The 26,725-nt window shown below is 37.9% G+C and overlaps 1 protein-coding gene across 1 annotated transcript in view; it reads right to left on the reverse strand.

Moving 5' to 3' along the window:
• The window catches only part of LOC145981692 (glycine receptor subunit alpha-4-like), a 117,142-nt gene that overhangs the window by 13,876 nt on the left and 76,541 nt on the right, over positions 1–26,725 (reverse strand). The window contains exons 5-8 of the mRNA XM_083115089.1: positions 16,916–17,006; positions 8,469–8,551; positions 5,915–6,049; positions 427–625 (exon numbers count right to left, since the gene is read on the reverse strand). Of these exons, the coding sequence (XP_082971215.1) occupies positions 427–625; positions 5,915–6,049; positions 8,469–8,551; positions 16,916–17,006 (508 nt within the window). The remainder of the gene's footprint in view (positions 1–426; positions 626–5,914; positions 6,050–8,468; positions 8,552–16,915; positions 17,007–26,725) is intronic.

Raw genomic sequence — 26,725 nt, forward strand, 5'->3', positions numbered from 1 at the left:
GCGGAAGTGCTTGTACCACTCGTACACACACTTTTTCCATAAAGCACGCACTGTTTCCACACACCTGGCGCAGCATGTCGTGACATTCCCTTGGCGTTTTCCCAAGTGTGAAGCAGAATTTCACATTTGTACGTTGCTCCATTTCACCCATAACAGCGTCTGCACTGCACCTTACTTCCACAATGCGTACTCACAAACTACACATCTGGACAACCACATGGCTTCACGAACGATGACTGACAGACATAGGGGTTCATTAACCTGACCGTCAACCAGTAGTACCAACTACACACACACACCAGCAATTCATTCACCATATTTATTGAACAATGGCGTAGATAGAGCTTATAATATACAGTAAATATGTTTGATATCGTAACAGTATCATTTATGTATGCAGAAACTTGTGACAAAAATCAGTCTTACCTAACAGCAGCAAACATGGCAGTCAGAGTGAGCAGAGTTGTCATACAGATAGCCATTCTGCCGGGAACACTCTCATGTGGCACAAGGAAGGACAACCATGACACCACAACAAACAGCCCACTTGGTACGTACGTCTGAAGCATATGATAGTTCATTCTTCGGCGGAGGAAAATAGACATGGTGATGGCAGGATAGCTCCCTGCAATGATCAAATAATTTTCATGAAAAGGAACATGGAAGAAGAGTTGTGTCACCCATTAAAAAATAAAAACTACACAGTAAAATTTCTGTAGATTCTGGTTAACAACTCTTGGTTGGTTCTGCTGAAGAGTGCTGTACATTAATGTTTCAAAATGTCATTTTCATGTTTGGGGAGCTCGACCCTGTGGCCGAGTGGTTAGCACATCGCGCTGCGATGCCAAGAGTCCCGGGTTCGAATCCCGGTCGGGCTTGGTTGTTTGTGAATGTCCATTCATCAATTTCATCATTTCATCACTCATTCCCATCTTCGCAAATTAGCCAAGAGGCACAAAACGCGAAGTAAAATAAACTAAATCAATCAATCAATCAATCATGTTTGGGGAATGGTACACATAAGCGAATTACCAACTTATTTCTGCAAGAATTTCTTGAAATATCATCTTGAGTTTTGGACTTTTAACCACTGTATTTATAAGTACCTACGTTTTTATTTCTTGAAATAGTTCTATTTATTTCAGTGGTACCTGCCACCAGGGGTAGAAAAACTAAAAATAATTCAGTTGCCAACCCCTTTTTCTCAGGAACCATATTTCCTTTGCAAATATGGGCTAAGAAAGCCATGAATTCCAACTAAGCAAGCTATGAAATGTTGTAATCGATTGTTTACATAAGGATGTATAAAGGAATCAAGACACCCCTTTTTGAAAGAATAGACTGTCCCAAAGACAAAGGGGAATGAAGAAGTGCTTGTGCATTTTTCGCGTGGAGAAGTTACAGTAGTTGGCACGGAGATTTCGACTGAGAGGTGGTCGCACTAGTGTGCTCGGTCTGTTGAGTTTTGCAGACCTTCCGTGGACATTTTCTTCTGGCGAAGTGGTAGTAGAATCTTCAGTCTAAAGACTACGCTAATCCGTTGTTGTTTGCAGAAGCACTAGAAACGTTAAATTGGCATTAAGGCTCTCCGGAAGAGAGATCATGCGGGAGTGAACTCTGTCTGCAGCAGTTTTGCAGATTTTCAGTCAGTGAAGCCGGGGTTCCAGAGAGGGAATTTCTTCAACTTCGAAACATCGAAGAACCACCAGGAAAAGAAGACGGAACATTCAGTGAACAATGAAGATTTTTGGATAAGTGATAACTAGTGTCGAGAGCTCTCGTGTGTTAAACCTAATTTGTGATAGAAAATCCCGTATAAAGTTTGATAAATATATCGCTAACCCAAAATCTGAAAGCCAGCGAATTGTCCGTAAGTAGGCCTACATGTTAATCTGTTTATAAACAAATGAAACTAGATTTTTCCTTGTTTTCCTTTCGCCAAGAAAACTCAAAGTACTAGTGTTAACTTTTTGTATTGAGTTTTCTCATGTTAATCAAAAGCCACTATCGTATCAGGGAAAACCTTTTTTTTTAGTGAAATTGTTTCTTAGTTCTTGTTTCTACCATAATTAAAAGTAAGAAAAGACAACCTGTTATTGTTTTCTTTCATACATTAAAATTATAATAATACTAGATATTAGTTTCTCTTGTTGAAACTGTAATTAGAAGCAAAGCTAAGAATAATAAACTAAAATCATGTCTAATTGTTATAATGTGATCTCAAACATTTAATTTATTAATTAATGCAAGGCAGCAGTAAAGTTATGCAGGTGGCAAAAGGAGAAAAAGATCATGAAATAGCAATTAGATATGGAAACGAGAACTTGGAAGAAGTAGATGAATATGAATATTTAGGAACCATCATAACAAGTGATGGTAGGTGTGATAAAGAAATCCTAAATAGGAAAAGAAAAGCAAATACAGTATATTATCAGTTCAGTAAAACAATAATGGGAAAGAAAGAAGTGGCAGTAAAGACAAAAATGCAGCTATACAAATCAGTATTGGTCCCTACATTAACATATGGAATGGAAAGTTTACCACTTCAAGATAAACATCTGAGTAAAATTCAGGCTAGTGAAATGAAATACCTGAGAAGAGCTGTTAATAAGAGTAGGAGAGATAAAGTGAGGAATGAAAGAATAAGAAGAGAAGTGGAACAGGAGTCGCTAGAGAAAATAATTGAAAAGAGACAGCTAAGGTGGTGGGGACATGTATTCAGACTGAATGAAGACAAAAAGGTATAGCAAATTCTAGAAGTAAAGGTGCAAGGTAGGAGAGGTAAAGGAAGACCAAGGATAATGTTTGAAGACAGAATGGAAAAGATTGGAAGAGAAAGGAATAAGACAATAAATATGATGAAGAGAATGATGAGAAACAGACAGGAATGGAGGAGATGGATCGAGGCAACCAACCCTACGCTATGATGGCAGAAGGGGACTAGAGGAAGAAGAAGATGAAGAATTAATGCAAGACTGAATTAGAAGTAATTAATTCTTGAGCCATTGCGTCTGACTACCATGCTAAAGGTCCCGGGTTCGATCCCCGGCCGGTCCAAATCCGGGAACTTTTCTAACGATGGAAGCGGCCCCGGCGCCCACCCAGTGTCGAATAACATGGGTACCTGGGGGAAACCCTGGGGGGTAAAGGCGGTCAGGGGCGTGATGCTGATCACATCACCCCCACTCACGACCGGATCAAGAAAGTGTGGGGCGTTACCCCCACACCCCCTATACGCCTTCATGGCGTGGTGCTATGCACAGGGGAGCACTTTACCTTTTTTTTTTTTTTTAACCTTTTGCCAGTGTGGCCTTCTTAAAGAAGGCTCGGCCAGTAATAGCATGAAAAACTATGCAATACATTCTAATATATGCCCATCTCTACCATATCACTGCATATTTTAAAATTTGGTAAGCAACAGCGCAAAAATGTATAATGATATGTTTAATATTCTAATTTAATAATAAATGTGATGCAGAAAACACACAAACATTAAAAAACACATACTGTACTCATTAGTAAAGAAAAGGTAATCCAAATTTCCGTAAGTGATCTCGAAATATTAAAAAATAAATAAACAAACTGCCAGGTAAAAATTTGCAGGTGCTGTGGCGACTGGGTGCCCTGTATTTTTCTATCCCTGCCTGTCACCATCCACATGGAAACTTGTTGTTTCACTTGTTAATAGAAACATTAGAGGAAGTCTCACAAAAGTAAGTTAGTAAATTACTTTCATGTATTTATTATCTATAATTTTGATTATCCAAATAACTTGATAACTCATCAAGCAATATACTTGAAGGAAGGATGGCATAACAGAATTTGTCTATTAAACTCGTTTGTATTGTTGTTTTTTTTTATGTTGCTTTCTACCTCTTCAGTTTATTGCAGGATGAATGATGGGAGAACTTGAGCACAGATCCTTGAAGAGATCATAGCTCAGCACTCAATGCATCCAGCCACCAAAGCAGCATGTTTCTATTTAATGCAGTTGGGCAAGTTACTCAAAAACGTAACACATAACCATTATTTTTTCATGCAATAAGAGGGTTTAACAGTTCACAGACATACCGCATCTACTTTCTGTAGTGTGCATTTTCTGAGTGTAACTTTACACGATAACAATAATATCTTAGCTTAAATTGCTACATGATTTTGCAATATGCTTATTATGTTATACAGTGTGGTTTAAAAGTTCTGCAGGATTTAAAACACCTACGACTTTTAAAGTAATAGGTTTATTACAACGAAATATTGTTTGTTACACAGAGGAAACTTTAAAATTAATGTTTGATGTGGTTGGTTCATCACCAGTTGGGCACCATTCATGTCCAAACACTCTTGCAATCTTGAATCTGAGAATAGCATTCTGATGCTGCTCGTCTAGACTGTTGAGTATCACATCATGTCGTCAAGATCTGTCTGTTTCTGTGCATACACCTGGATTTTGACATGCTCGCACAGCTGACCTTGCATGCCAAGGTGTGGGTCCTCTGCGGTCAATCCATATCTCCTCAAATTGACCATCAAAAAGCTCACAAACTTCAATGGCAAAATGTGTGTGTTTGTATGGGGGGGGGGCTTATTTATTTATTTATTTATTTAATTAAAGTTTCAGATACAGTACTGAAAGACCATTTTATACTGAAACTGTAGCAACAAGAAGAAAATAAAAACAATAATAAAAATAAAAATAACAACAACAAAAAAAGACAATACAAGATGGCAGACGAAAAAAAGAAATTGTTACACATACATTCTTAGCGATTGTCGGAACCTGTGTTCTAACAAGAAAATATCGGTATTTACAGGCAGGTTATTATATAAGTGGGGAAGCCTGTAGTAAAGAGACCGCTGAAGGAGAGAAAGCCTTGTAGCAGGAATGTGAAAGAGCTTTACATTGTGGGTTGGCAGTGAGGGTACTCGTAGATGAAATTGGTTGACAAGGAATTCTGTTTTAATTTTGCCATTAATGATTTTATGCAAAAATTTCATATCTGCTAGTTCGTGACAAGTGTGTGGTGACTGGATCTTCAAAATAGACATAATATCTGTTTTATGGAGGTGTCTGAGAGAAGGAATTCTATGGTGAGCAATGGTGAGGAAAAAGCTGAGGACAGAATCAATCCTGGAAAGATTAGTTTTAGAAGCCATAGTCCAGATGGGGGAGCAGTATTCAAGAATGGGAGAGATAATGGATAGCCTTAAACTTTTCGTACCATCTCTGGATACTTGTATGCACTGGAGATGTTTTTCCAAACCAAAACACAAGATTTTAACCTGGCAAGCCATAACACGCACGGAGCTTTTACCTGCATCGATGCCATCTTGTAATCATGCAATCACCTGCACACACGTGAGTCAGCATTGTGGGCAGAACAAAATTTTAAATTTTCCTCTGTGTAAAAAAACAATATTTCGTTGTAATAAACATATTACTTTAAAATTATAGTTTTTTAGAATCCTGCAGGACTTTGAAAACACCTGTACAGCAGTAGCATCAATTAGTATTTGTCCACACAAATCCAAACTATTTTTAAAACAAATAGCCACATTTATATAATCAGAAATAAGATTTTGATACTACTTAAGGCTAAGAGGATGCCCAGTTTGGTGGAAGTAGCCACCTCTGATGTTAGCAAAGTAGTACCAAAAACATAATATATTACTTACATTATATATATCCAACGCTGCTGTTTTAAATGTAAACCTTGGTATATTTAATGTACAACAATTTCCCTCCCCCTTCCAAAATAATCTGGATTCAAGGCATAGGCTTTGTTTCATCATACTTGTTTAATCTAATCATACTAATAAGATTGCAAACAACCTAAGAATACAGAAACGCAAGGCACAACACCAACAAAAGAAGAGAATCAATTTTTGGGATTTGTTATAGCCTGTCATCACTCACCTGAGGGAAAGTTAACATCATTGACATCATCAATAAACAGCAACTTGTGATCAAAATGAGCCAATCGCCGAGCAATATTGGATGCAGATCCTTCGGTTACCCATGAAAACAGTAACATGTTTTTTGTGTAGGCATCTGGAGGTATAAAAGATTCATTATTTGTTAACACTTTTTTAATGCATTAAAACTAAACAAAATTCAGCGGTGCAATAATCCTTTGAAGACAAGGACCTGCCAAGAGACATTTCTTTGGGTGATGCACAGTCAATGCATCAGGTATCATCACTAATGTTTACTGGCTTTTTCAATCTGAACCTTCTACTTTTAGATGTTCTCATGATATTGGGTGCACACCAAAAGTTTGGGGACCTAACGATCTCTAAAAATTTTTATGACATTCTTTTACCTTTTGATTATGGGTGTTGCCAGAAAATGTTGTAGGGAAGGTCAGGCCATTGATAAAACTTGAATATAGAAATAATAATAATAATTATTAATATTATGATTATGAGTATTATTTTAACAGAAAATGAATAATCATTATAATATTATAATGCAATTTTATTCCAAAATTATTATAGTTCTTACTATTATATTCTAAAGAGTCTTTTTTTACTCGATCCACCAGATGAGTTAACATCCAGTACAAGAAATGCATATTTATTTTATATTATATTTATATCCCAGTCTGAATAGGGATGGTTCATCTAATCATTATTCATGATCATTGTCACAACATACAGAACTATAAAAACATACATGAAATAGAATATTTTTTTAGAAATAATTTTTACTGGTAATCATTAATTTTATTCTTTTCTCTTCTTTTTTATGTAGGCATGTTAATTACACAGAAAATAGTCTCCAGAAATCTGAAGTAATGTTCGTCCATGTATTGAAGTATCCTCCAAAGTAACTATTGACTCACTTCTGTAAGTACTAATGATTTTATGGAATTACTTAATACAGGGAGTTTCACAAGTACCTCTAGGATTTTGGAAGTAGGTAGCCAACTCACGCACAATGATGAGAGCATGCTCATGAATAGAGTAAATATCGAAGTTCTTAATCTACTTTGCAAATGTTTGATATGTTCTGTCTTGGTGGTTTAATAGATGTCAATCCTGTAATCTAGTTTGTCACACAAATTCCTACATATCAACATTGATGGTAGCAACTGCATCCATGATTCTTTGTCGAAGCTCTAGTAAATCTCTTGACAACGTACAGTATTTAGTGTAATCCCACAGAAAAAAATCACATAGAATAAGGTCGAGTGGCCTAGGAGGCCAGAGAATAAGTATTGAGCCTTTGTCTAACCATCGTCCAATCCAGTGTTGAGAAATGGCATTCAGGTAATGCCGAACTTTCAAATGAAAATGCGGGAGAGATCCATCCTGTTGCAAAATCAAGTTTTTACTATCCTCCTGTAACTGAGGCATCAATTATTGCTCTAACATGTTCAAGTACACAATACCGGTAACAGTTTTCTCGGGAAAGAACAATGGTCAGTAAACTTTGCTAGATGACAGTGTTCTTTGTAGAACCACAGATGTGTTCCACTGCATACCCAAATAAACACATTATGACCATTGACCTTGCCAGAAAGATGTAAGGTTGCCTCATCACTGAACATGAGCGAGCTTATCTGCAAGCCCATTCTTCTCTAGATGTTCTTGCAATTTCAAACAGAAATGGTAACCTAGATTGTGATATTCGGGAATGAGAGCCTGTAACTGGTGTGGTTTACAGACAAGTCTTTTGTGTAGGATATTACAAACAGTTACGTGAGACATTTGTAATTCTCAACTTGCATTATGTGTTGACTTTTTAGGACTCCATGTAAATGATTCTCATATATGATCCACAGTCTCGGGCAAAGGGCCCAGTCCACCTGCTCATTTTACGACACACAGTCAGACAGTTTCCTCGAATTTTCCATACCAGTCTCTTGTTGTTTTGTCCTTTGGTGGTACTGTACAATACTTGGTTCAAAAACCACATTGCACTGTAACAATTGATTTTAGCAAAGTGCAGGACACAAAAAGCTACCTGTTTGCCTGAAATTGTCATGTTTACACACCACTGCCTCCTAATGGGGAAAGGGTACCTGAGGCCTCTGTCACTACCCATTGCCATGCTTTCATCTCTTGAATGTGGGTTTGCTATGGTATGACCAAACTTCAAGATCCTGGAGAGGCTTATGAAACACAGTGTGCTATCACTCTAGTAAGTAATTGGGCATACTCTTTTGCTATATTTTTCTTCGGAATAAAGCTTACATTATGGAACAATTCCTAGTATATTTAAATGGCACAAAAGAAATGTTATATAATATTTTTACTAACTATGACTAAGAAAAATGACATAAAGAAATTAATCTAAATCTAAATACTTTACGCAATTTAAAGAAGTGAATATTAACTGTCCAACATGTGAAACAGAAGATTTTGTTACTACATATAAACAATAACAAACATGCACATTAATCATATTGTACGAAAATGGAGTGAGAGTACCAAATATGAATATCCTATTATTTTAATGAACTTACAGCTTTCCAATCTTATGTCACAACGTTGTGTATCTGCAGGATACATCTTGAATTCCATTGGGCAAGCAACTTGCATTGTAATTCTGTAATGAAAAGAACATACTAAGTCTCCTTGGAAACAATCAGATCCAAATCAAGACGAGGCAGTATCAGTGCTGAACATTTCTATCCATCACAATATTTCAAGTGTCAAGTATTGTTTGTATATATGCATAAATGACACTTCATCTTTCTTTTTTTCACACTCACTATGTTGACAAAAATTTTCAATGCCAGAAAGAGAGAAGCAATGCAAAGACGAAGTGAAATATACTCGTATTTAAAAAAAAAAATGAGAAATCCTTTGCAGATATCATATTTTCCACTGGGTGGTTAATGACCCACTCATTGTTATAAGGTTATTGTTGCAAATCGAAGTTCATGTAATTGTAATTATTTGTTTTTTATTGTATCAAACATAAGCCAATCAAGTGAGGGAACAAATGTTCGTGCATCAAAGTAAGTACACCATTACTTTGTAACACTATACATTTGTACATAGGCATAGAGTTTATCTTTGGGGGGAATGGGTCCAAGTTGCTTGATGAAATGCCGTGATTCAAAAGTCCCAGGACACCCCTTTTTATCTGAAACTGATGCTGTAACGGCACATACAACTTCATCTGGGTACATCAGGGTAAGGGGCCCATGTGTGTGAGTGAGGGTGCTTCCAGGACATGGTCGCCATGATGGATCGAGGTCATGTTTTTTTTTAAATGAAAAGAGGGCTAGGGATATCAAAACACATTAGAATTTTCCAACAAATGCGATACTGTAATTAGTTTCGTGATATATGTCCGTAAGTGTAACGGAACAAAAGGTGCACCAGTCATATTGTTTTTTAACCCAATGATGTAATTAGAGTCAGTGCTGTTGCACTGTACAATATAAATATGAAGTGGAAATTGCTGGCGGGGGGAGGGGGTGTTTGGTACAGCCTTTTGTCCATCTGGGGGGGATACTTTGCAAAACAAAAAAAAATTCTAATTGGGGATATACCACTTCCTTTCACTTCGTGTACCATAAATATATTTCCAAATTTTGAACAATATCTTTATGTGATAGAAATTGTAGTGAAACTTCTAGTTGGAGATTTCTGCACCTGGAGCGAGAATAGATGTTGGCGACCCGTTGCACCAAGTAGGGACTCCAAGTCCCTGTTTGGGAAAATGTTATATTCCTAATTTAAACTTCTCTTTGCGTGCAAATAATAACTCTGACCCCATAAGGCATCCATAAAAAAATGGTTTAGTCTTGATCAGTATTCGAAGTGAGGGGGAAAGGGGGCATGGTATCCCCCAAGCTAGCAAAATTTTTGCAATGGATCTTATTGCCACCATGCTAAACCATAGGAGCGTCTCCCCTGCTAACATTTTCCACTTCAAGTTCTGGTCTCAAGTTCATTCCATTCCTCTATAATATAAAAAATATTTTCTTTTTTGACTGTAAAAAGAATCACCGGCGGCTCAAGGGGGATAGCCGCCATGCCATGGCACTACTCTCAGAAGAAATGCATACCTAGCCCAAGTATTGTTAAATTAATACATTGATAGTTTACAGACAAGGAGATTCGAATCTTGCAATCTGACATGACAACCTCCCCAACCACAGACTAGATATGAAAGCCCCAACCTCCTCACTGCATCGCCAGCTGTTTCGTACCCTCGGCGAGGCAGCAGTCCGCGCCACCCAAGAGCTGGCCTAACCAAGTTGAAACACGTGCAGAGGGTTGGAGAAGTCTCAGCGAGTAACATTTCCACCATGAGCCTGGAAAAAGGTGGCAGGGGGTGGTGTTAGCCAATGGGATTAGCCCATAAGACACCAGCCGTAACTGTATTCGCTTGGCACAGCGAGGGAACTTTCACAGTGTCGACACAGTTGCCATCTTCAGAGATAAGTCGCTAAATACGACGGATTTGTAAGACCCGTAGGGGAAGTAATTCGTGAAAAAGGTATTATCTACTTTTCTGCCAACTTTTGGAGAAACGAACCTAGTATTTTTCCAAAGTTAAATGAACATTTTGATAATAGATAGAGGGCCATCCAGACTTTTTAAAAATATAAAAGTAAAAAATGCTATGGTGATGCGAGTTTCCCTTGGTATTTCGACAATTTATTTTTACATCAAATGTGTAGAATATTTTTAACATCCAGTTGGAATACGTGTGCATGGGGGCGGAGAAGGTGAGAAGATTTGTTTTCCCTTCCTCTTGCAATTGTGTTTTTAGTGAAGTGTCCTGTAGTGTATAAAGATAGGTTAGTGAGTGAAGATGAATCATATTAGTGTGTTATTACTTAAACACACACTGTTTTCCACGATACCAAACAAGGAGAAACATCTTGGCCAGTGGGGCAACCTCAAGGAGGGGGCGGGGGCATTGCGGAGTTTTTTTTTCGATTTCTTGATCACGTTGGCACTACCCATCATACTTGCCGCCGGCCGCCACTGAAAAGAATTATTAACATAAGATTGTCGTTTGATAGAAGGTTTCTGACATGCATTTGGCATCATCGTATATTTCTGTTTTTCACTGAGTAATTTACCATGCGTTACAATTCAGTATAATGAATATAATTCAGTATAATTCCCCTGGGTTCGATACCTGGTGGAGGCACATGGCACAGTTTTTTGGATCCCACTTTAAACTGTATGTCCAGTCTCAAATAGCCTTTCTGTGCATAAAGTGGACTTAAAACATCAATGCAATTCAACTATTTAGTATATCGAGTACAGTTGTTTTTACAGAACACAGAGAGTTGATAATTGTGTCTGTATTCTGCCGGCCTCTGTGGCGGATTGGCTAGCACAATGCCAAAGGTTCCAGGTTGGAATGCCGGCCTGGTCGTTGGTGTTGTTTGTGAGTGTCCCTTCACCAATGTCATCATCCTCATTTTAGCGACTGGCTTACCTCATGGCGCAGTGGTAGCCTCATCGTCTTAACTCTTAAGGGATCCCGGGTTCATTACCTGGTGGAGGCACATAGTGATTCGGATCCCACTTTAAACTGTAGGTCCAGTCCCGATTAGCCTTACTGTGCATAAAGTGGACTTAAATCACCAATCCAACTCATTTTCGCGATTAGCTAAAAGTGGCAGAAAAGCGAAGTAAAATAAACCAAATCAATTAATCAACTCTCTGTATTCGGTACATTCTGATCATAATCATTTTTTGCTGTGAGTATATTGTCTGGGGGGGGTAAACTTGATAATCGCTCACTTGAGGGCGACACTGACCTGTAGCACAGAAATCTTCAGGGAAATGTGTAAATCCTACCCTGACCAGCCTTGATATATAATTACGAGAAAACGATCATTATTTCTACCCTTTCCTAGCAAATTTAACGCGTGACAGATCACAGTTAATTACCATGCATGGAACCTGAGCACGTGACCTTGAGAGGGCCAGCATTTCATGTAGACTGTGTGGCACGCTTCGTTGTCACGCGAATTCATAGGACTCATTTCTTCCTTCGAGGAAGGATGGTTGTTTAGCCTGATCTTGATCGATTAACAACCCTGGGGGAAGGGGGGCGGAGAGGGGAGGTATCGTAACGTTCAGAAAATGGTAATTTGTAGACGCTGCAGTGGTATAATCGATAATTTTTAGTAGCAGCAAAATAAATAAGTTATAATGCACACGGTGAGAAGTAACTACCCAGGAATTTCGTAAAGCCGTCTGTACACGATCGAATTGTCTTTGAAGCAGGGGTGCCCATCCCCTCCCCAAGGCCAATACCGCATCCCCACCTCCAAAATCATGTCAAGCGTCCCCCCAAATCATATCGTAATTCCCACAAAGTATTTAATTACGACAGCGTGGCTACCGAAAATAACTTTTCTTAGCTTCCCTCCTCCCTAAACAGGGGTGCCCATCACTCAACATCGCGCCTAAAATAGTTCGTCATAATTCTCACCAAAATAGTTTCGATGAATACGTAATAACTGATGTAAATTTGAATGAAATGTCATGTTAAATTGTCCATATTTATTTTTGTTCGATTTTCGAAAAAAACTTAAAGCTAGCGCATTGATTGATTAAATGTAGTAAATTAAATTGTGTAAATATGCATATACGTAAACAGTGTTTGTGAATGGGTTTATAAAACTCACAATTTGAGTATTTAACATACATTGTTACACAACTTAAGATAAATATAGAAAATTCAACCTTGGCAAACCAAATAACATGCTCCAGCCGTATTACCGATTATTTCACGAGACATTACAGAACCCTAGCTAGAAATTCGTAAGCTCAGGGCGATAATATAATACGGTCCTCTTTCAAAGACCCCCCGTTTTCTTGGGGCGGGTAAATACATTAGAACCTTGATAACTCGAAGCTCAACATCTCGAATTCCTTGATAAGTCGAATTATTTGTAATCCCCCACCAACCATCACTTTAGACCTGTATAACTCGAAGTCGGCGATTTTGGTCCTCAATAACTCGAACCTTGGTAAGTCGAAATCCTTGATGCCTCGATTTTTTTCTTTTTCCCCTCAAGTTCGAGTTATCAAGGTCCCACTGTATGATTATTTTAGTAACTCGTAAGAATAATTACGTAGGGCCTCCCCGATGGCGCAGTGGTAGCGGTAGCGTCGTCGCCTTGTAATCAAGGGGTCCCGGGTTCGATACCCGGTGGAGGCACATAGTGGTTCGGATCCCACATTAAATTGTAGGTCCAGTCCTGATTAGCCTTACTGTGCATAAAGTGGACTCAAAACATCAAATCAATCAATAATTACGTGGATTTTATCTTCAGTGCAAATTTAAGTTGAACGTAAAATTTTCCTGCGACAAAAAGTTAGAAATGTGGATTCGATATATTTTAGGTTCAAATGATGCACCTGCTTTAAATTAAGCAGTATACCAACAATGATGTTATTAATGAATATCGCTTATGTCTAGTAATTCAGCTATAGTATAAAACTTCACATTCACCTCAGTAAAGCGCCAAACACATTAATGCGAGTGAAGCGAACAAGAAAATTTTTACATCCATTTCTTTGCAGGCTTTCAAGAATTTAATTTCTTAGGATCACGAGATATTTAGTCTTTTCCAGCTTCTCTTTTGGCACGTTCGGGATAGAAAACGTGTGGATATCGTATATTGAATACAGTCTCCAAAATTTAGTATTCGTACTCTCTCATCACTTCAGAAATTTCCTTGACAATGTAAGATTTGACACTTCATCACACACCCCCTTTAGATGTAATACTAAACGCTACCATCAAAATTTCCATGTTATTTTTAGACTTACTGTTGATATTGAAGAGTGGATATTGCCTCCTCCAAAAATCAATTCTCAGTCTCCACACCAGAATATCCACAACTGTCTAAGACAATAGTAATACACAAGAATTGGATACCCCCTCAATTTATTGCTCAATCCCCCCTCTAACTAAAACCCGCCATAATCTAAGACCTAGAGTTGGATACTGCCCCCTCTCCCAACGTTTAATTCAGAATACACGTGACAGGGCCTAATATGTAAGAGTTGGATATTTCTCTCCCCCTCCCTTCGAAAATACCCTTAAACACTTTATTTTCTTCATCCAATGGGTAAAATATGGTGCATTTAAGGTGTAAACGTTTTACATATATTTTGGAAAAATATATAAATGTTGAATTTTGTATTATTTGAAGGGAAAAATCCCCCCAAAAAATCTCGATGGTGCAACCTGCGCCATAATCCCCCCTTTGGGCACCCCTGCTTTGAAGCAGAGCATGAACCAACAAAAAGGGAAACTGAAAACCTTTGGAAACCTTGAAAGGTCTGAAATTGAACCCGTAGACGATCCAAGAGTTTTTTGTTTTCCTTCGCGACTACAAGTGCCCTGGACAGAGCTGCGAATGGAGTGAGGAACAGACCTTGAACCAAGAGCGTGTTAATTTCGTACTGTGTGAAAGAGTGTGTTTTTTTTGTTACTTGCCGTGCTACTTCTTTGTGTAATTGCAGCGTGTGTGTGTGTTGTGTGTAAGTGAGGCGATTGAAATGCCAGCCGTAAAGTTCACGTTAGAACAAAGAATTTTTATGTAGGTGGACATAACTTTGAAGAACTCTTATAACACAGGTTAGTGCTCGTTTTGCAATATTAATATAAATATCTGCATGCTAAAGATATGTCCATAAAAATAAGCGGGACGTTACTGGTCGAAAATGTCTGCATCTCCGCTAGCCGCCGCCCGCCGAACTTCTCCCCATCTCTCGGCCTCGCAAGGAAATGGACGCACAGTATTATCATAGGTATTATACAGTGCCTTTCAAAGCCGAATCTTCCGTGGAGCGGCTGCTATTACATCGGGCAGCGAGAGCGCGTCTGCCGGCAAACTGGATTCTACATCCGCGTGAATGGAACTGCTAGACAATTACACGGACAGTTAAAATTAAAATGAGTACGTAGCTTGTTACAAGAGGTGTTGGACATGATGTCTCCCTGCATCCACACATTTACGGCATTTTTAAGGAAATTTTCAGTAACCCACGCAGTTCTTCCAAAATTACTTCAAATTCTCTCCTGGCGTTTTCTTTCAATTCTTCTAATGTATGGCTTCAAGTTTAAAAGCTCGGTAGCTAGCCACGCAGACGATGTGGAGATGTCTCTTGTGCAAGGCGTTCGAGAGATTTATTAGGCGTATGTTTCAATCGTGCTACATCGTCTAGTTTCTCCCCAGTAAGCACACACCGTTTCACCCTTTGCTTCTTATCAAGAACATACCCTGTTTTCCTAAATTTGCTCGTACGTCCATGAACATTGTTTCTGTGTGGAACAGGAACATCTGGGAATTCTGATACTAAACGCCTTTTGACTTCCCTACAATAATTCGTAATCACGTAAAGAGTCGTACATAAAAATCCCTTGTTTTAAATTGTACGCATAGCGGGGCATTATTAGACAGCAGAAAAGCACAAGTAATACGTAAAATAAAACAAAACAATCTGAAACACTTATTAGCATCTTGACACTTTACAAACACGTGCAAACTGGGCACCAGCTAGCTGGATACTGAAGCACTGAAGCGTCCAGTGCCAAGGTCAGCGTGCAGCTGCATCTAAATGCCGGCAGACGCTATCCCACTGCACGGAGCGTTAGCCGCCGCTTCACGGAAGAATCGGCCGTGAAAGCACTGTATAATTTATCACAGAAAGTCGTTTAAAGAAGCAAAAATACATTCCATACATGCACGTACGGGTTTTGATGTCTTGTGCGGTTGACAACACTGCTGAAATTCTTATAGTCTGCTATGAACAGCTCGGCGATTGAGGCAAGACTGGCACTGAAGATTCTGCGCGGATTGATACATAAAACCTGCTGCAAATTAACCTGTCGCGGGGCTTAAGTTTGTTATTTGCTGCATTGAATTTAGAACAATGTTTGAGAGATTTCGATTTGAATATGATTCATTACAGTTTCTGCTGATCTTCGTTTACTTTCGGCTTGGCTCGGCTATTTTCGAGAAGTCTGGCTGAGCTTTTCCCAGAAGAGTCACTTACTTGGTCATGTTTGGGTGCGGTTTCTAGGACGAAAGCAGAGAGGCTGGTGCTTGCCACCAGTTGGTGAAGGAGTTTGGGTCGTAAAATTTCACAAAATCGAGTGCAATTGAAACTAAACAAGGTACTAAAACATTTAGTACACGAAATTACATTTTAATAGTGCAGCAGTGCTTGCATTGCTTATACAGTGCTTTTCACAGTCAAGTAGCCATGGAGCGGCTACTAACGCACCATGAGGTGAGAGCACGTCTGCCGGCAAACTCGATGCAACATCCGCGTAACTGGAACCGCTAACTATGTAATTAAATAAGCTCGTACAATTATATTGACAGGTACTATTAAAATGAACACGTACCTTGTTAGAATTGGTGTTGAAAATGTCCTTTCACCCTTCGCTTATCAAGAGCAGACTCTGTTTCTCTAAATTTGTTCACAAGTTTTCGAACACTGTCTGTGTGAAACAGGAACATCTGGGAATTCTGCTGCAAAACGCATTCTAACGTCCCTACAAGAATTCGTAATGACGAAAGAGTCGTGCATAAAAATGCGTTGTTTCAAATTGTACACGTTGCGTGTCAATATTAGAGTGCAGAAAAGCACCAGTAATACTTAAACTAAAATAAAAGAATCTAAAACACTTCTTAACACCTTAACACTTCACAAACGCCAGTTCTCTGGATACTGAAGCACTGGCGCGTCCAGAGAGAACGAGGGTATGCCAAGGTAAAGCTGTGGGTCTAAATGCCGGCAAACGCGCCAGCACTTCTCGGCGCGCTAGCCGCCGCTCCACGGATGACTTGACCTTGAAAAGCACTGTACCTTCGCCACTGCATGTGGATATCAACTGGGCTCGTTTGAGACGAGCAAGCTGAAATCCTTTCAACCTGCTTAACATACACAAATAACCAATTACCTTGCTGAGTACCTGACCGTGTGGTTTGGGTAGATCCTTAGGGATGCTGGCTGCGTGAGAATCTGTGGCACCTTCACATCTTTTGTGTAATCTGCAAGGGAGAGGACATCAGAAGAAAGTATTAGTATCACCTGAGTTTGACACACAAGCACCAGAAACAACATAAATACTCGTATTTGAGCTCGTTGGCCCTTTTTATTACTAATCTCTGTCAGTGTGCGGAAGAAAGGTTCATTGGTTAGCAGTGGTGAAGCGTGGTGTCGCTGGAAGGGTAGGAACAGGCGTGTGAGTTCGTGTTGTTATGGGTACAACGTTTTTAAAATATAAAAAAATATAACCTTTAAAGTTATTTATGAAAATGTAACAACATATTCTTGCATCTATCAACGAACCTGAATAGTAACCCTTGATGTGTGCTAACTCGTAAATCGTATTTCTTGATTATATTGTAAATTGATGCTTTAGATGTCATTCGAGTGGCAACCCTCAATGTGCCGATGCCCCTTATTTCTTCCTATGCCCGATAATAGGCTTTTATGCTTGTTTTTGTAGCATTCCAGAGTCATACAAGTGATTATTCCCCTTTCTCACTTCACGCTCACAACAATGAAAGCCGGTCCCCGTGGCGGAGTGGTTAGCACATTGCGCTACGACGCGAGGGGTCCTGGGTTCGAATCTCGGCCTGGGCATGGATGTTTCTGAGTGTCCATTCGTCAATTTCATCATATCAACACTCTTCCCCATCTTCGCAAATTAGCCAAAAGTGGCACAAATAGCGAAGTAAAAAAATCAATCAAAGAACAATAAAAAAATAAATGAGCGAAAAGAAAAACAAGATAAAATATAACCAAAAAACAACAACGCAACAGGAGTAAATCGAAAAACTAACGAAAACACAGAACACTGGGATAGAAACATTTTTTTCGCCCTCACCTTCCTTTCCCCCTCGTTGGACACCCCGCGCTGGACAGAACAGATGTGAAGCCCAGTTTGTACCGTGTGTCCAGCGTTGCCAACCTCCCAATCAGGAAAAGTGTGCCGATTAAACTCTTAAATTTTGCTAAATGCAACTAAATTGTGCACGGATGACTTAGGTCTTAAGTTCATTTTATGCATCTATTTTGGAGGCAGTTCTGATGGATGTAAACATGCGTTGTTGATTAGATAAACAATATTGGTAACTTCCCCCCATTAAATTAATTACGGATTTAACCAATATAATTGGTTCAATATAAGGCTTGAAAAAGTTTGAGAAAATTCGACGATTACAAAAGGCGGCGGCTTGTTTTATCTGTAACCCCAACTTTCTAGCAATTTCCTTCAATAAAATGTTCCTCGTGAGCTAAGTAAGGAAAGATAAAGAAAAGATGAAAAGAAGACGGTGGACCAGATGTGGCTGGATCGGCATGCTACCTCTTGTTTGAAACAAATTAGATCTGCGATTTTTTAAAATTTATTTTTTCAAAATATATTCCTCTGAATTCAATTTATCTGTCTCCCAGGAGCGCATGTTTATAGATCATGCTATATTTTACCATTATCCTAAACACAGGGTGCTAGGTGCCAACGAAGTTCAAATTGTACTACGTTTAGCACAATTATGCTAGGGTTGGCATCACTGCGCGAGGCCGGACTCATTGTGTCCATTTCGGGCGAACGCGCCCCTAAAATTAAGCTTTCCCGCATGAATCACATAGAATGTTATGGGACCAGCTGAGGCCCTCGGAGAAGCGGCTCGACATGCGACGATAGAGCCTCTGGCAGGGATGGAAATTTGTGGAAATTATCGTAAGGCCTAGAATTTCAGTTTTCTTGTATTAAGGCGTCGTTTAATGAAATTATAAGTAATAAAATAATCCGTAATAGCCAAATAAATTAGGGTAGGCCTGGCCACCGGGCCTCTTATGATGCTTCGCCACTGTTGGTTAGTGTCTTGATTGCCCACCCTGGAAAATATACTGGACTGAGAAAACTCTTTGTAATTCGAGACGAAGCAGGGAAGGAGATAGTTTTTATCTACATCCTGACTTTTCGCAAAAAGAATGCAAGAATTTTGTCGTGAATAAGATTATTTTCACCTTGATACGAAGTCACATCATTGAAAGACGACAATTTTTATTTTATAGTATGAGACATAACTAATATTAAAATCTCATCCAGGTATTTTTAATTAAGATTTCTAAGGTCACTGAACTAAGCAATATAAAAATGAACAAAATATGGTAGCAATGTCAATCCCAGTAACACAAACTTTTCCATTCCCAACGCAGAATACTAGGATTAATATTCAGCCCTATAATCAACACAGCTCAGTACTATAACCTTCTAGTTAAATAAAATAATTATTTTAGAAACTGCAAAACACTTTTTTAAGCTCCATGGTTACACATTAATACAGTGTTATACATATAGAATTCCATTTGTTAAATCAAAAAGTATTAGGAAGAAATAAAATAAGAAGAAAATGTACATAATGCTCAATTGGCAGTTTCAGCCCATTATTATAACAAGTCTTTCAGTAGAAAAATGAGATGCATATAAACTAAATATTATTAAATTATTTGATAGGATTGGGCACGTCTCAAGTTGTAAATTAATGTTTAGTGTAATTCACATTATCTATGTAGACTATGTAAGCAATGATCCAATGTATCCTGAGCGTAGATTATGCGTAGATAAGGAATGGAGACTTTCTGCAAGGGTCACATTCCCAGGGCAATGCTGTATTTTGATATGTGAAAAAGTAATAACATTTATCTTACTTTCCGCGTTAGAAGAAAATAAAATGAACACGGTGGACATTTTACCATTCGTTTTCCAAGGGGCTAGTGCCTCCTGTCCCCCGCTGGATACGCCCATGTATGTAGACGTACTGGTCTAGTATAATGATCCCTCGTAACTGAAGATGCTAGATTAGCAATCCTGGTGTAGCCTAAGTTCTAATATCAAATATTCTGAACAGCCAGAGCACAGAGAATAGAATGGATGTTGTTGTATACTGTTGCACAGGAAGGGGCAGTTTACATACTGTAGCGTGTAGCCCATCACGACACAGCAACAAGGCATTTGACCTTGACGCCACTCAAGTACGGCGTACACGTAATGAGCATTGCTTTCATTGTTGACTGAGCGCCAAATGTCTTGGTCTTTTACGTGTTACGTTCTCATTAAAAGCAAAGCGCTTAATTGGGAACGAAATTGTTGTTTACAATATATCGGCTATTGGATTTCTGATAGGAATCAGTGATGGTGTCATTGACACTGTCTTCGTCTCGAGTTCTAAATGCATGTCTCGTTCTCGGTCTCGAAATATACAGTAAGGACTATAGAGTGCGTTCGGTTTGGCTCTGGGCAGAGATAGCGTGTGACATGGCGCGGTTGCCCGGCATTTTCGTCGCGTAACGTCTCGCTTATTTACGCACATATCTTCAGCATGTACACAATTACATGTAGAGTGTTATAAAAGTTGTTCACTCGCTATCTAGGCCCAGAGCCAAAACGAACGCACTGTACTACGGGTCACCGCAGGTCCGTAGCCAGAATTTTATTTCGGGAAGGGGGCTCATCTCTTTATCAGCAACCGCCATGTAAAGGCGAAAATTGGGGGGGGGGGTTAGAAACCCTGAAGATGAATTTCTTAATATAATGCAACTTATTACAAGATGTTTAATTCTGCTAAGGAAGTATTATTAATTAACACTATACACTATTTAAATTAGATATTTGTAGGATTTTTTGGGGGGGGGCTTCAACCCCTCTAGTACATCCCTGGCTACGTGCCTGGATCACCCCACGAACTTTCACAGCGTATAGAGGCAAGACCATCTTGAGGTTCAGGCCACAGCGCTTAGTCAAGACGTCATCATCTGGAGGCGATCGTCTTAACGCTGTAAACTCCTTGACGTAATTTTACCGTAGATAATTAAGGTATATTTATTTCTCTTATGAAGTTAAATTTTGACATTTACCCTCCCGACGAATATAGTTAGAAGAAAAATGTATAATATTGAATATTTACACCAAAATTTTCATTGACGAAGTCACTATGGCCACCACAAAAATTCCTACCATAGCACAAAGAAAGAGTTGAAAACCGTTAGAAACTTCCTGTCGGAAATATTTAAACATTGTATATCTTTGAAAAATATTATCGGGAATATTGGTCAGCTACAGTAAAACTCGTAACAGCTTTTGTATGAACTCAATTGATTAAATAAAAAACATGTTAGGTTGATCGTAAACTTTCCATGTTACCTAATCAATTAAATTGTCTTTAAGTTTACCCAAAATTAATCAACCAGATAATGCAGATATTCTGTGTAGCTATACAATCTCAATACAAAACCGTAATTTCTATATTCTTGCAGAAAAAGCGAAAGAAATTGGTACAAGGGCAATGTTACATTTCTGTGTATAAAGACTAAACGTAAATAATTTGTCACATTGTAATTTCGATCTTATTGACTTTATTGAACGAAAGATAATAAACAAATTGAATCTTTTCATTGTCGTTAGTAAGATTTGTGACAATAACTTAAGAGTTTCATTGAGAAAAAAAAAACAGATTAATATTTCCATTTTAACGTTCACTTGGGAAATAAAAATTTGGAATATTTCCTTACACTGTTTTTTACATTCCGTTAGAAAAATCGTGAAGAATGTTAATAAATTATGAAACAATAAACATTATCACTGATTTAATAATCAAAGTTACGAACATTGAAGCTTCACAAAGACAAAAAATAAAAAGCAGTTCATATGAAACAGTTTTAAAAATTTAATACATTTGTAGTTCATATTAACATAGCTAGGTAACAAAATGCTTTCTGTGTGAAAACATTTGTATTTGAAACATAAGTAACATATATATTCTTGGATAGTTTTACACACGAATATTTCATCGACGTTCTTGTTACACATCGCACCTTTGTATTTAAATGTACAACATATCTTCCATTAGCCTCCGATTAGCATAAAGAAGCATAAAGCGGGATAAAATAAGAATAAATGTACACATGTATCAACTTTGCCCCGTTGTATAGCTTTCTTTCATTAAGCACATTTTGAAACTGAAAATTTGTGTAAATAATATGAATAATTTATCGAATGCTTGCATAAAATTTACACTAACAAATTGCTTTGGTAGACATAATATTAACCAACGTTTGTAATTCAGGGTAAATTATTTGATAATTCTAAAAAAAAATGTTGACATGTTGTCCACATTTACGAGTATATTTGATGCCTATTTCGGACACATGAAATGTTTACATCATGAACTATTACTATTATTTATTTTTTAGTATAATACATTTGTTACTTGTATATTTTCGTAGTGACTGAATCACATGGAATTGCCCTAAAAATTTCTCATTTTTAACAACATCTTGAAGAAATGTGAATGTTACTCTTACCTTTTTCATTGTAATTGCCTCTGCAATTGAGTACACAAGACTTATACACCATACCTCTTCCACATTTAAGCATATTTACACGTCATGTAAACTCGATTACAGTTCTTAAATTTGCATTACAATTCCATATTCACTAAAAAGGTCCAACATTGATTCCGAAGAAGCAAATCAAACATGGCAGCTATCTCGCCTCCAGTTGATGACGTTTAGTCACGTGACCGGATCAAGCCATCAGGCTTTCAGATTGAGAAGGTAATGATAGAGGTCACTGCCTAATGACCTTCCTCTATACCTTTTCTCAATAACGTTTTTCTTTTGTTTGGAATCTTGTTGCGACGCTACATGCCCTCGAGAAACGGGATATTATCCTGCATACATATGAAAACACTCGACACATGCTAAAAATTGACACTAGTAGATGACCTTGCAATTATTATAAAGAAAATATATGATTTACCCATAAATAATCAACTAGATATTAATTTGTTGTTTGAAGAAGTAAAATTGGTTCAGGTAAATTTTTCAATATTGTACCAATCTCGAACGAGATCGAGAGGCTCGAACACTAAGTCCAGGTCTCGTCTGGATTTTGCTGTCTCGTTCACGTTATACCATCCCTAGAATTACGTGCATTTCCATCAACTTCTCATCAAATAATTCATTGTGGTTCAAAATACTGCAGGGGTTTGTTCCTTAATGTGTAATTTTCAAACCTCAAACGACCAATAAAATTGGCCACACAATATGAAAGATTAACTCAAAAGATTTACTTGGCAACACTGCTCTCGTTGTATTAATGTCTGGGAGATTATGACTTCATACTTCAAAATGGCTACTTTCCAAGGTAGAATTGTGAATACTTTCTTGTCCGTTGTGATAAGGTTGATATTTGTAGGGAAGGGAAAATCATTCATCTAGGAAATTAATGTCAATCGAAAATTACATGCATGGCATTCCATATCGACGACAATACATTGAACTAATTATTATAAAGGAGTGATAATTGTGTCAGGAGACTAGTAAGCCCTAGGTTCCCCGCAGAAGCGCCAGAATATCAAATTTAGTTTTTATTTCCTCTCATGGAAAAATGTTATTGTATACGGCGGTACTGATCTCACGCCCCTTCGAAAGCAGAAATTCACAACTAGTACAAACGAAATCTTTCGTCCAAATGTAATGGAAATGTACAGAAGTTACATACGTATAAGCTACTCAGTGGCGTACGCAAGAGCTTTTGAAATATTATGGAAAATGTTGTAGAAAAAAATTAAAATGGCTAATTTATAACCGTCAAAGATCTGCGACAGTAATAATAATAATAATACTAATAATAATAATTTGAATTATTATTCCAATGCAGCATGGAGAAAAAACAACATTCCAAACACAATCTAAGCGGCCACAAAGTTCAATTTTGCAATTCTTTTGCAAAAAGTCGCGCAAAGGCGCTGTAGTCGCAGTGTGCCGACGTTATTGCAAACGTTCTTCCCGGTACTGATTTCGCATCCCCTTGTGAACTCTCAAGTGATGCTGAGTCTACATCCACATCATTAAATACTGTTGAAGAAGTGCTTTGTGAATCACCTAGAAGTGATAAATGTGTTGGAATGTCTATAAACTTACTTTTGAACGAAAACATAGACTCAGTGGAATTTGGCAACATGTATTCTCGCGCCATATCATCATCCTGGGTAGTGTTGTCCACGGGACGAGACGGGACAGGCTTTTAAAAATTCGAGACGAGACGAGATTGATCATGTGTCCCGAGACAAACGAATATTTTCGAGACGAGACAGCATTTCCACGTCCCCGTGCATATAGCACCGTGCCATGAAGGCACATGTAGTGGTGTGCTGGGGCCCACACATTCTCGATCTCGTCCATTTTGCAGGGGATGTGATCAGCACCATGCTCCGGCAGCCTTTATCCCCCAGGGTTGCTCTCAGATACCCATTGATAAACCACCGCGGACCCTTGAATGAGTTTCATATTTTGATTAATTCAATAAATTTAATATATTTGCTTGTTTTTATGGATTTTCTTCACACTTAGAATGTCTCACCTATCATATACAAATAACAGTTGACTAGACAATTATTTCGTAACAAAGAAACAAAAAAATGTAATTTTGTTCTATTGCTTTCATAAATATATTTATGAAGATATCTACTACTTAATAATAGTAATGATATAAGTAGTAAAAGCAGCTGCATTAGTAGTATTATTAGTAGTAATTAAACTAATTAATTAATTGTAAGTATTATTAATTAATTAAAGTATAATAAAACAATGGTAATGTGAATTAGTAGAAAGTTTTCGAAATAACCCCCCCCCTTGATGAAATCCTGCCTACGCTACTGAAGCTACTCATATATCGCACTGCATTCTTAATGTTAATCTTGCGTGTTGTAATAATCCACTGGGAGGTGGCTTATTACAGAACTCAGCTATTCAATCGGAACTAAATATCGATCCAATAATATCGATTGCACGTGTTTTTTCTGCAAGCTATGAGGGAATGTCATTAGCGTTTGCGTTTTGAGATCCTTATCTGTCTCCTATCAACTTTGTTACATTGATTCAACGTTTAATTGAGATTTTCTATTTCGAAGTACTTTTATCGAACAAATCCAAAAACACACAGAACAGAACAGAACGTTTTGTTCGTTTCGACATTCCAAACAGAAACTGGGTGTTACGAAGAGGAAGAAGTCAGGGAAAGGTCTGGAAGCTTTAAGCTCGCTTTAGACGAAAGCATATCCTTTAGCATTTTTCTTAACACTTACGCCATGACCTAACTGCTGCCGTGTAAAATGAAAAATCTTATGGCATTTCTCAAGGATATGATCGGTCCTATTTCCGTAGCAGTTTTCGTAGCATAACCAATCAGAAGCGACCTCTAGGTCACGAGTGCAGTAGTAATGGCGGCCTCGTGAGATGTAAACAATGTACCACTTCACATTTTTAAAACACGATAACTATTCAACCGAGAGGAATAAGTTTTCCTATTAAATTGTTTTAGGTACAAATCAATGGCGCTGCTTAAATACATGCTTTATAACATACAGTACACTTATAGAAGAATATTTTTGTTTTCAGTCACACCTTGCAATCACCATAGATGGTGTAATTCGACGTGCCTTTCCTGCTGTATATATTATACATCGTAGTCGCAAAAGCTGACCCAAAATGTCACATGAAATGTTTGCGTGTAAAGTACTGCCTGCTATGGGGGTTATTCGCGATTAAAATTACCACCTGATCGCTAGTGTCGCTTCCAATATGGCCGCTCTAAGTAGGATAAATCTTTGTTTACATTCAGCAGTAGTACAAAATAGCAGCGTGTTGTCATAACTGGTATGGTAGAAAACGTTTAAATTACGCATTCTTTTTAAATACTGGGTCATTCCACGTCAATTCATCCAGGCCATGTCACCCACCACCCCCGATGTTGATGAAATTTGGTATGCTTATAGAACTTTTGATGCTGATTACAAAAATGACAACTTTTTTTAAATTGGTCAAGTGGGTCAGAAGTTACGCGCTTTTTAAAATCTCCGTGTACGCCACATGCGGCTCTACTTTGAATGACACGCATTAGGTTATAAACGATCGTATCTTCCCCCGGGTTTGCCGTAGAAACTTCAAGTTTGTTTTATTTTCTTCAGAATAGTATAAGCTTTCATTTAAATAACGTTTCAGATTAATGCATCAATAAACATCTATTTTTATATATAGTTTTATGTATTTTTTTAGAAAAATAAATGACTAACTTCAAGAGCAAATTTCATGCAATGCCCCCCCTTCAATTTCCCCCCAATTTTATATGTAGGTAGCTCAGAGTATGTACTAATGCCTGATGGAAAAAATGGGATGGGCGGTTCAGACACAGGGTGATAAAAAAATCATTTGCATAAAATGACATTAAAAGTAAATGCTTATGTATTTAGCACAAAGCCTGAAGTACAATATGTTTCAAGCTACAATATTAAAAATGTATGTTCACTATGTGTGAATATAAGCATAGGCGTAACCTAGCGGGGGCAAAGGAAACTCTTGCCCTTTCCCAAATTTATAGATTAATAAAAATTTACAAGTTAAATATATATCTTGTGATCCTCTTGGCACTTGAGGAACAAACGAATAAAGAGTAATAATTGTGATTTTTCAAATGTGTTTATCAAATAATCCTGGACACTATTTTTATGCGATGGAAAACTTTGTGATTATCTCAACCCAAAAATAGTTTCCAAGTGACACCCATTAAGATAGTATCTAAAAATTGTACTCTATGCATTGCCAAAATTTCATGTACTATAAATTGTGCTGTTCACATTTTACATGGATATTTTGACCATTTCAAACACACTAAAGAATTTGACTTATCACTAAGTAC

The sequence above is a fragment of the Lepisma saccharinum genome, chromosome 30 (assembly GCF_977018435.1).
Source record: "Lepisma saccharinum chromosome 30, izLepSacc3.1, whole genome shotgun sequence".
In the NCBI taxonomy this organism is placed as follows: Eukaryota; Metazoa; Arthropoda; class Insecta; order Zygentoma; family Lepismatidae; genus Lepisma; species Lepisma saccharinum.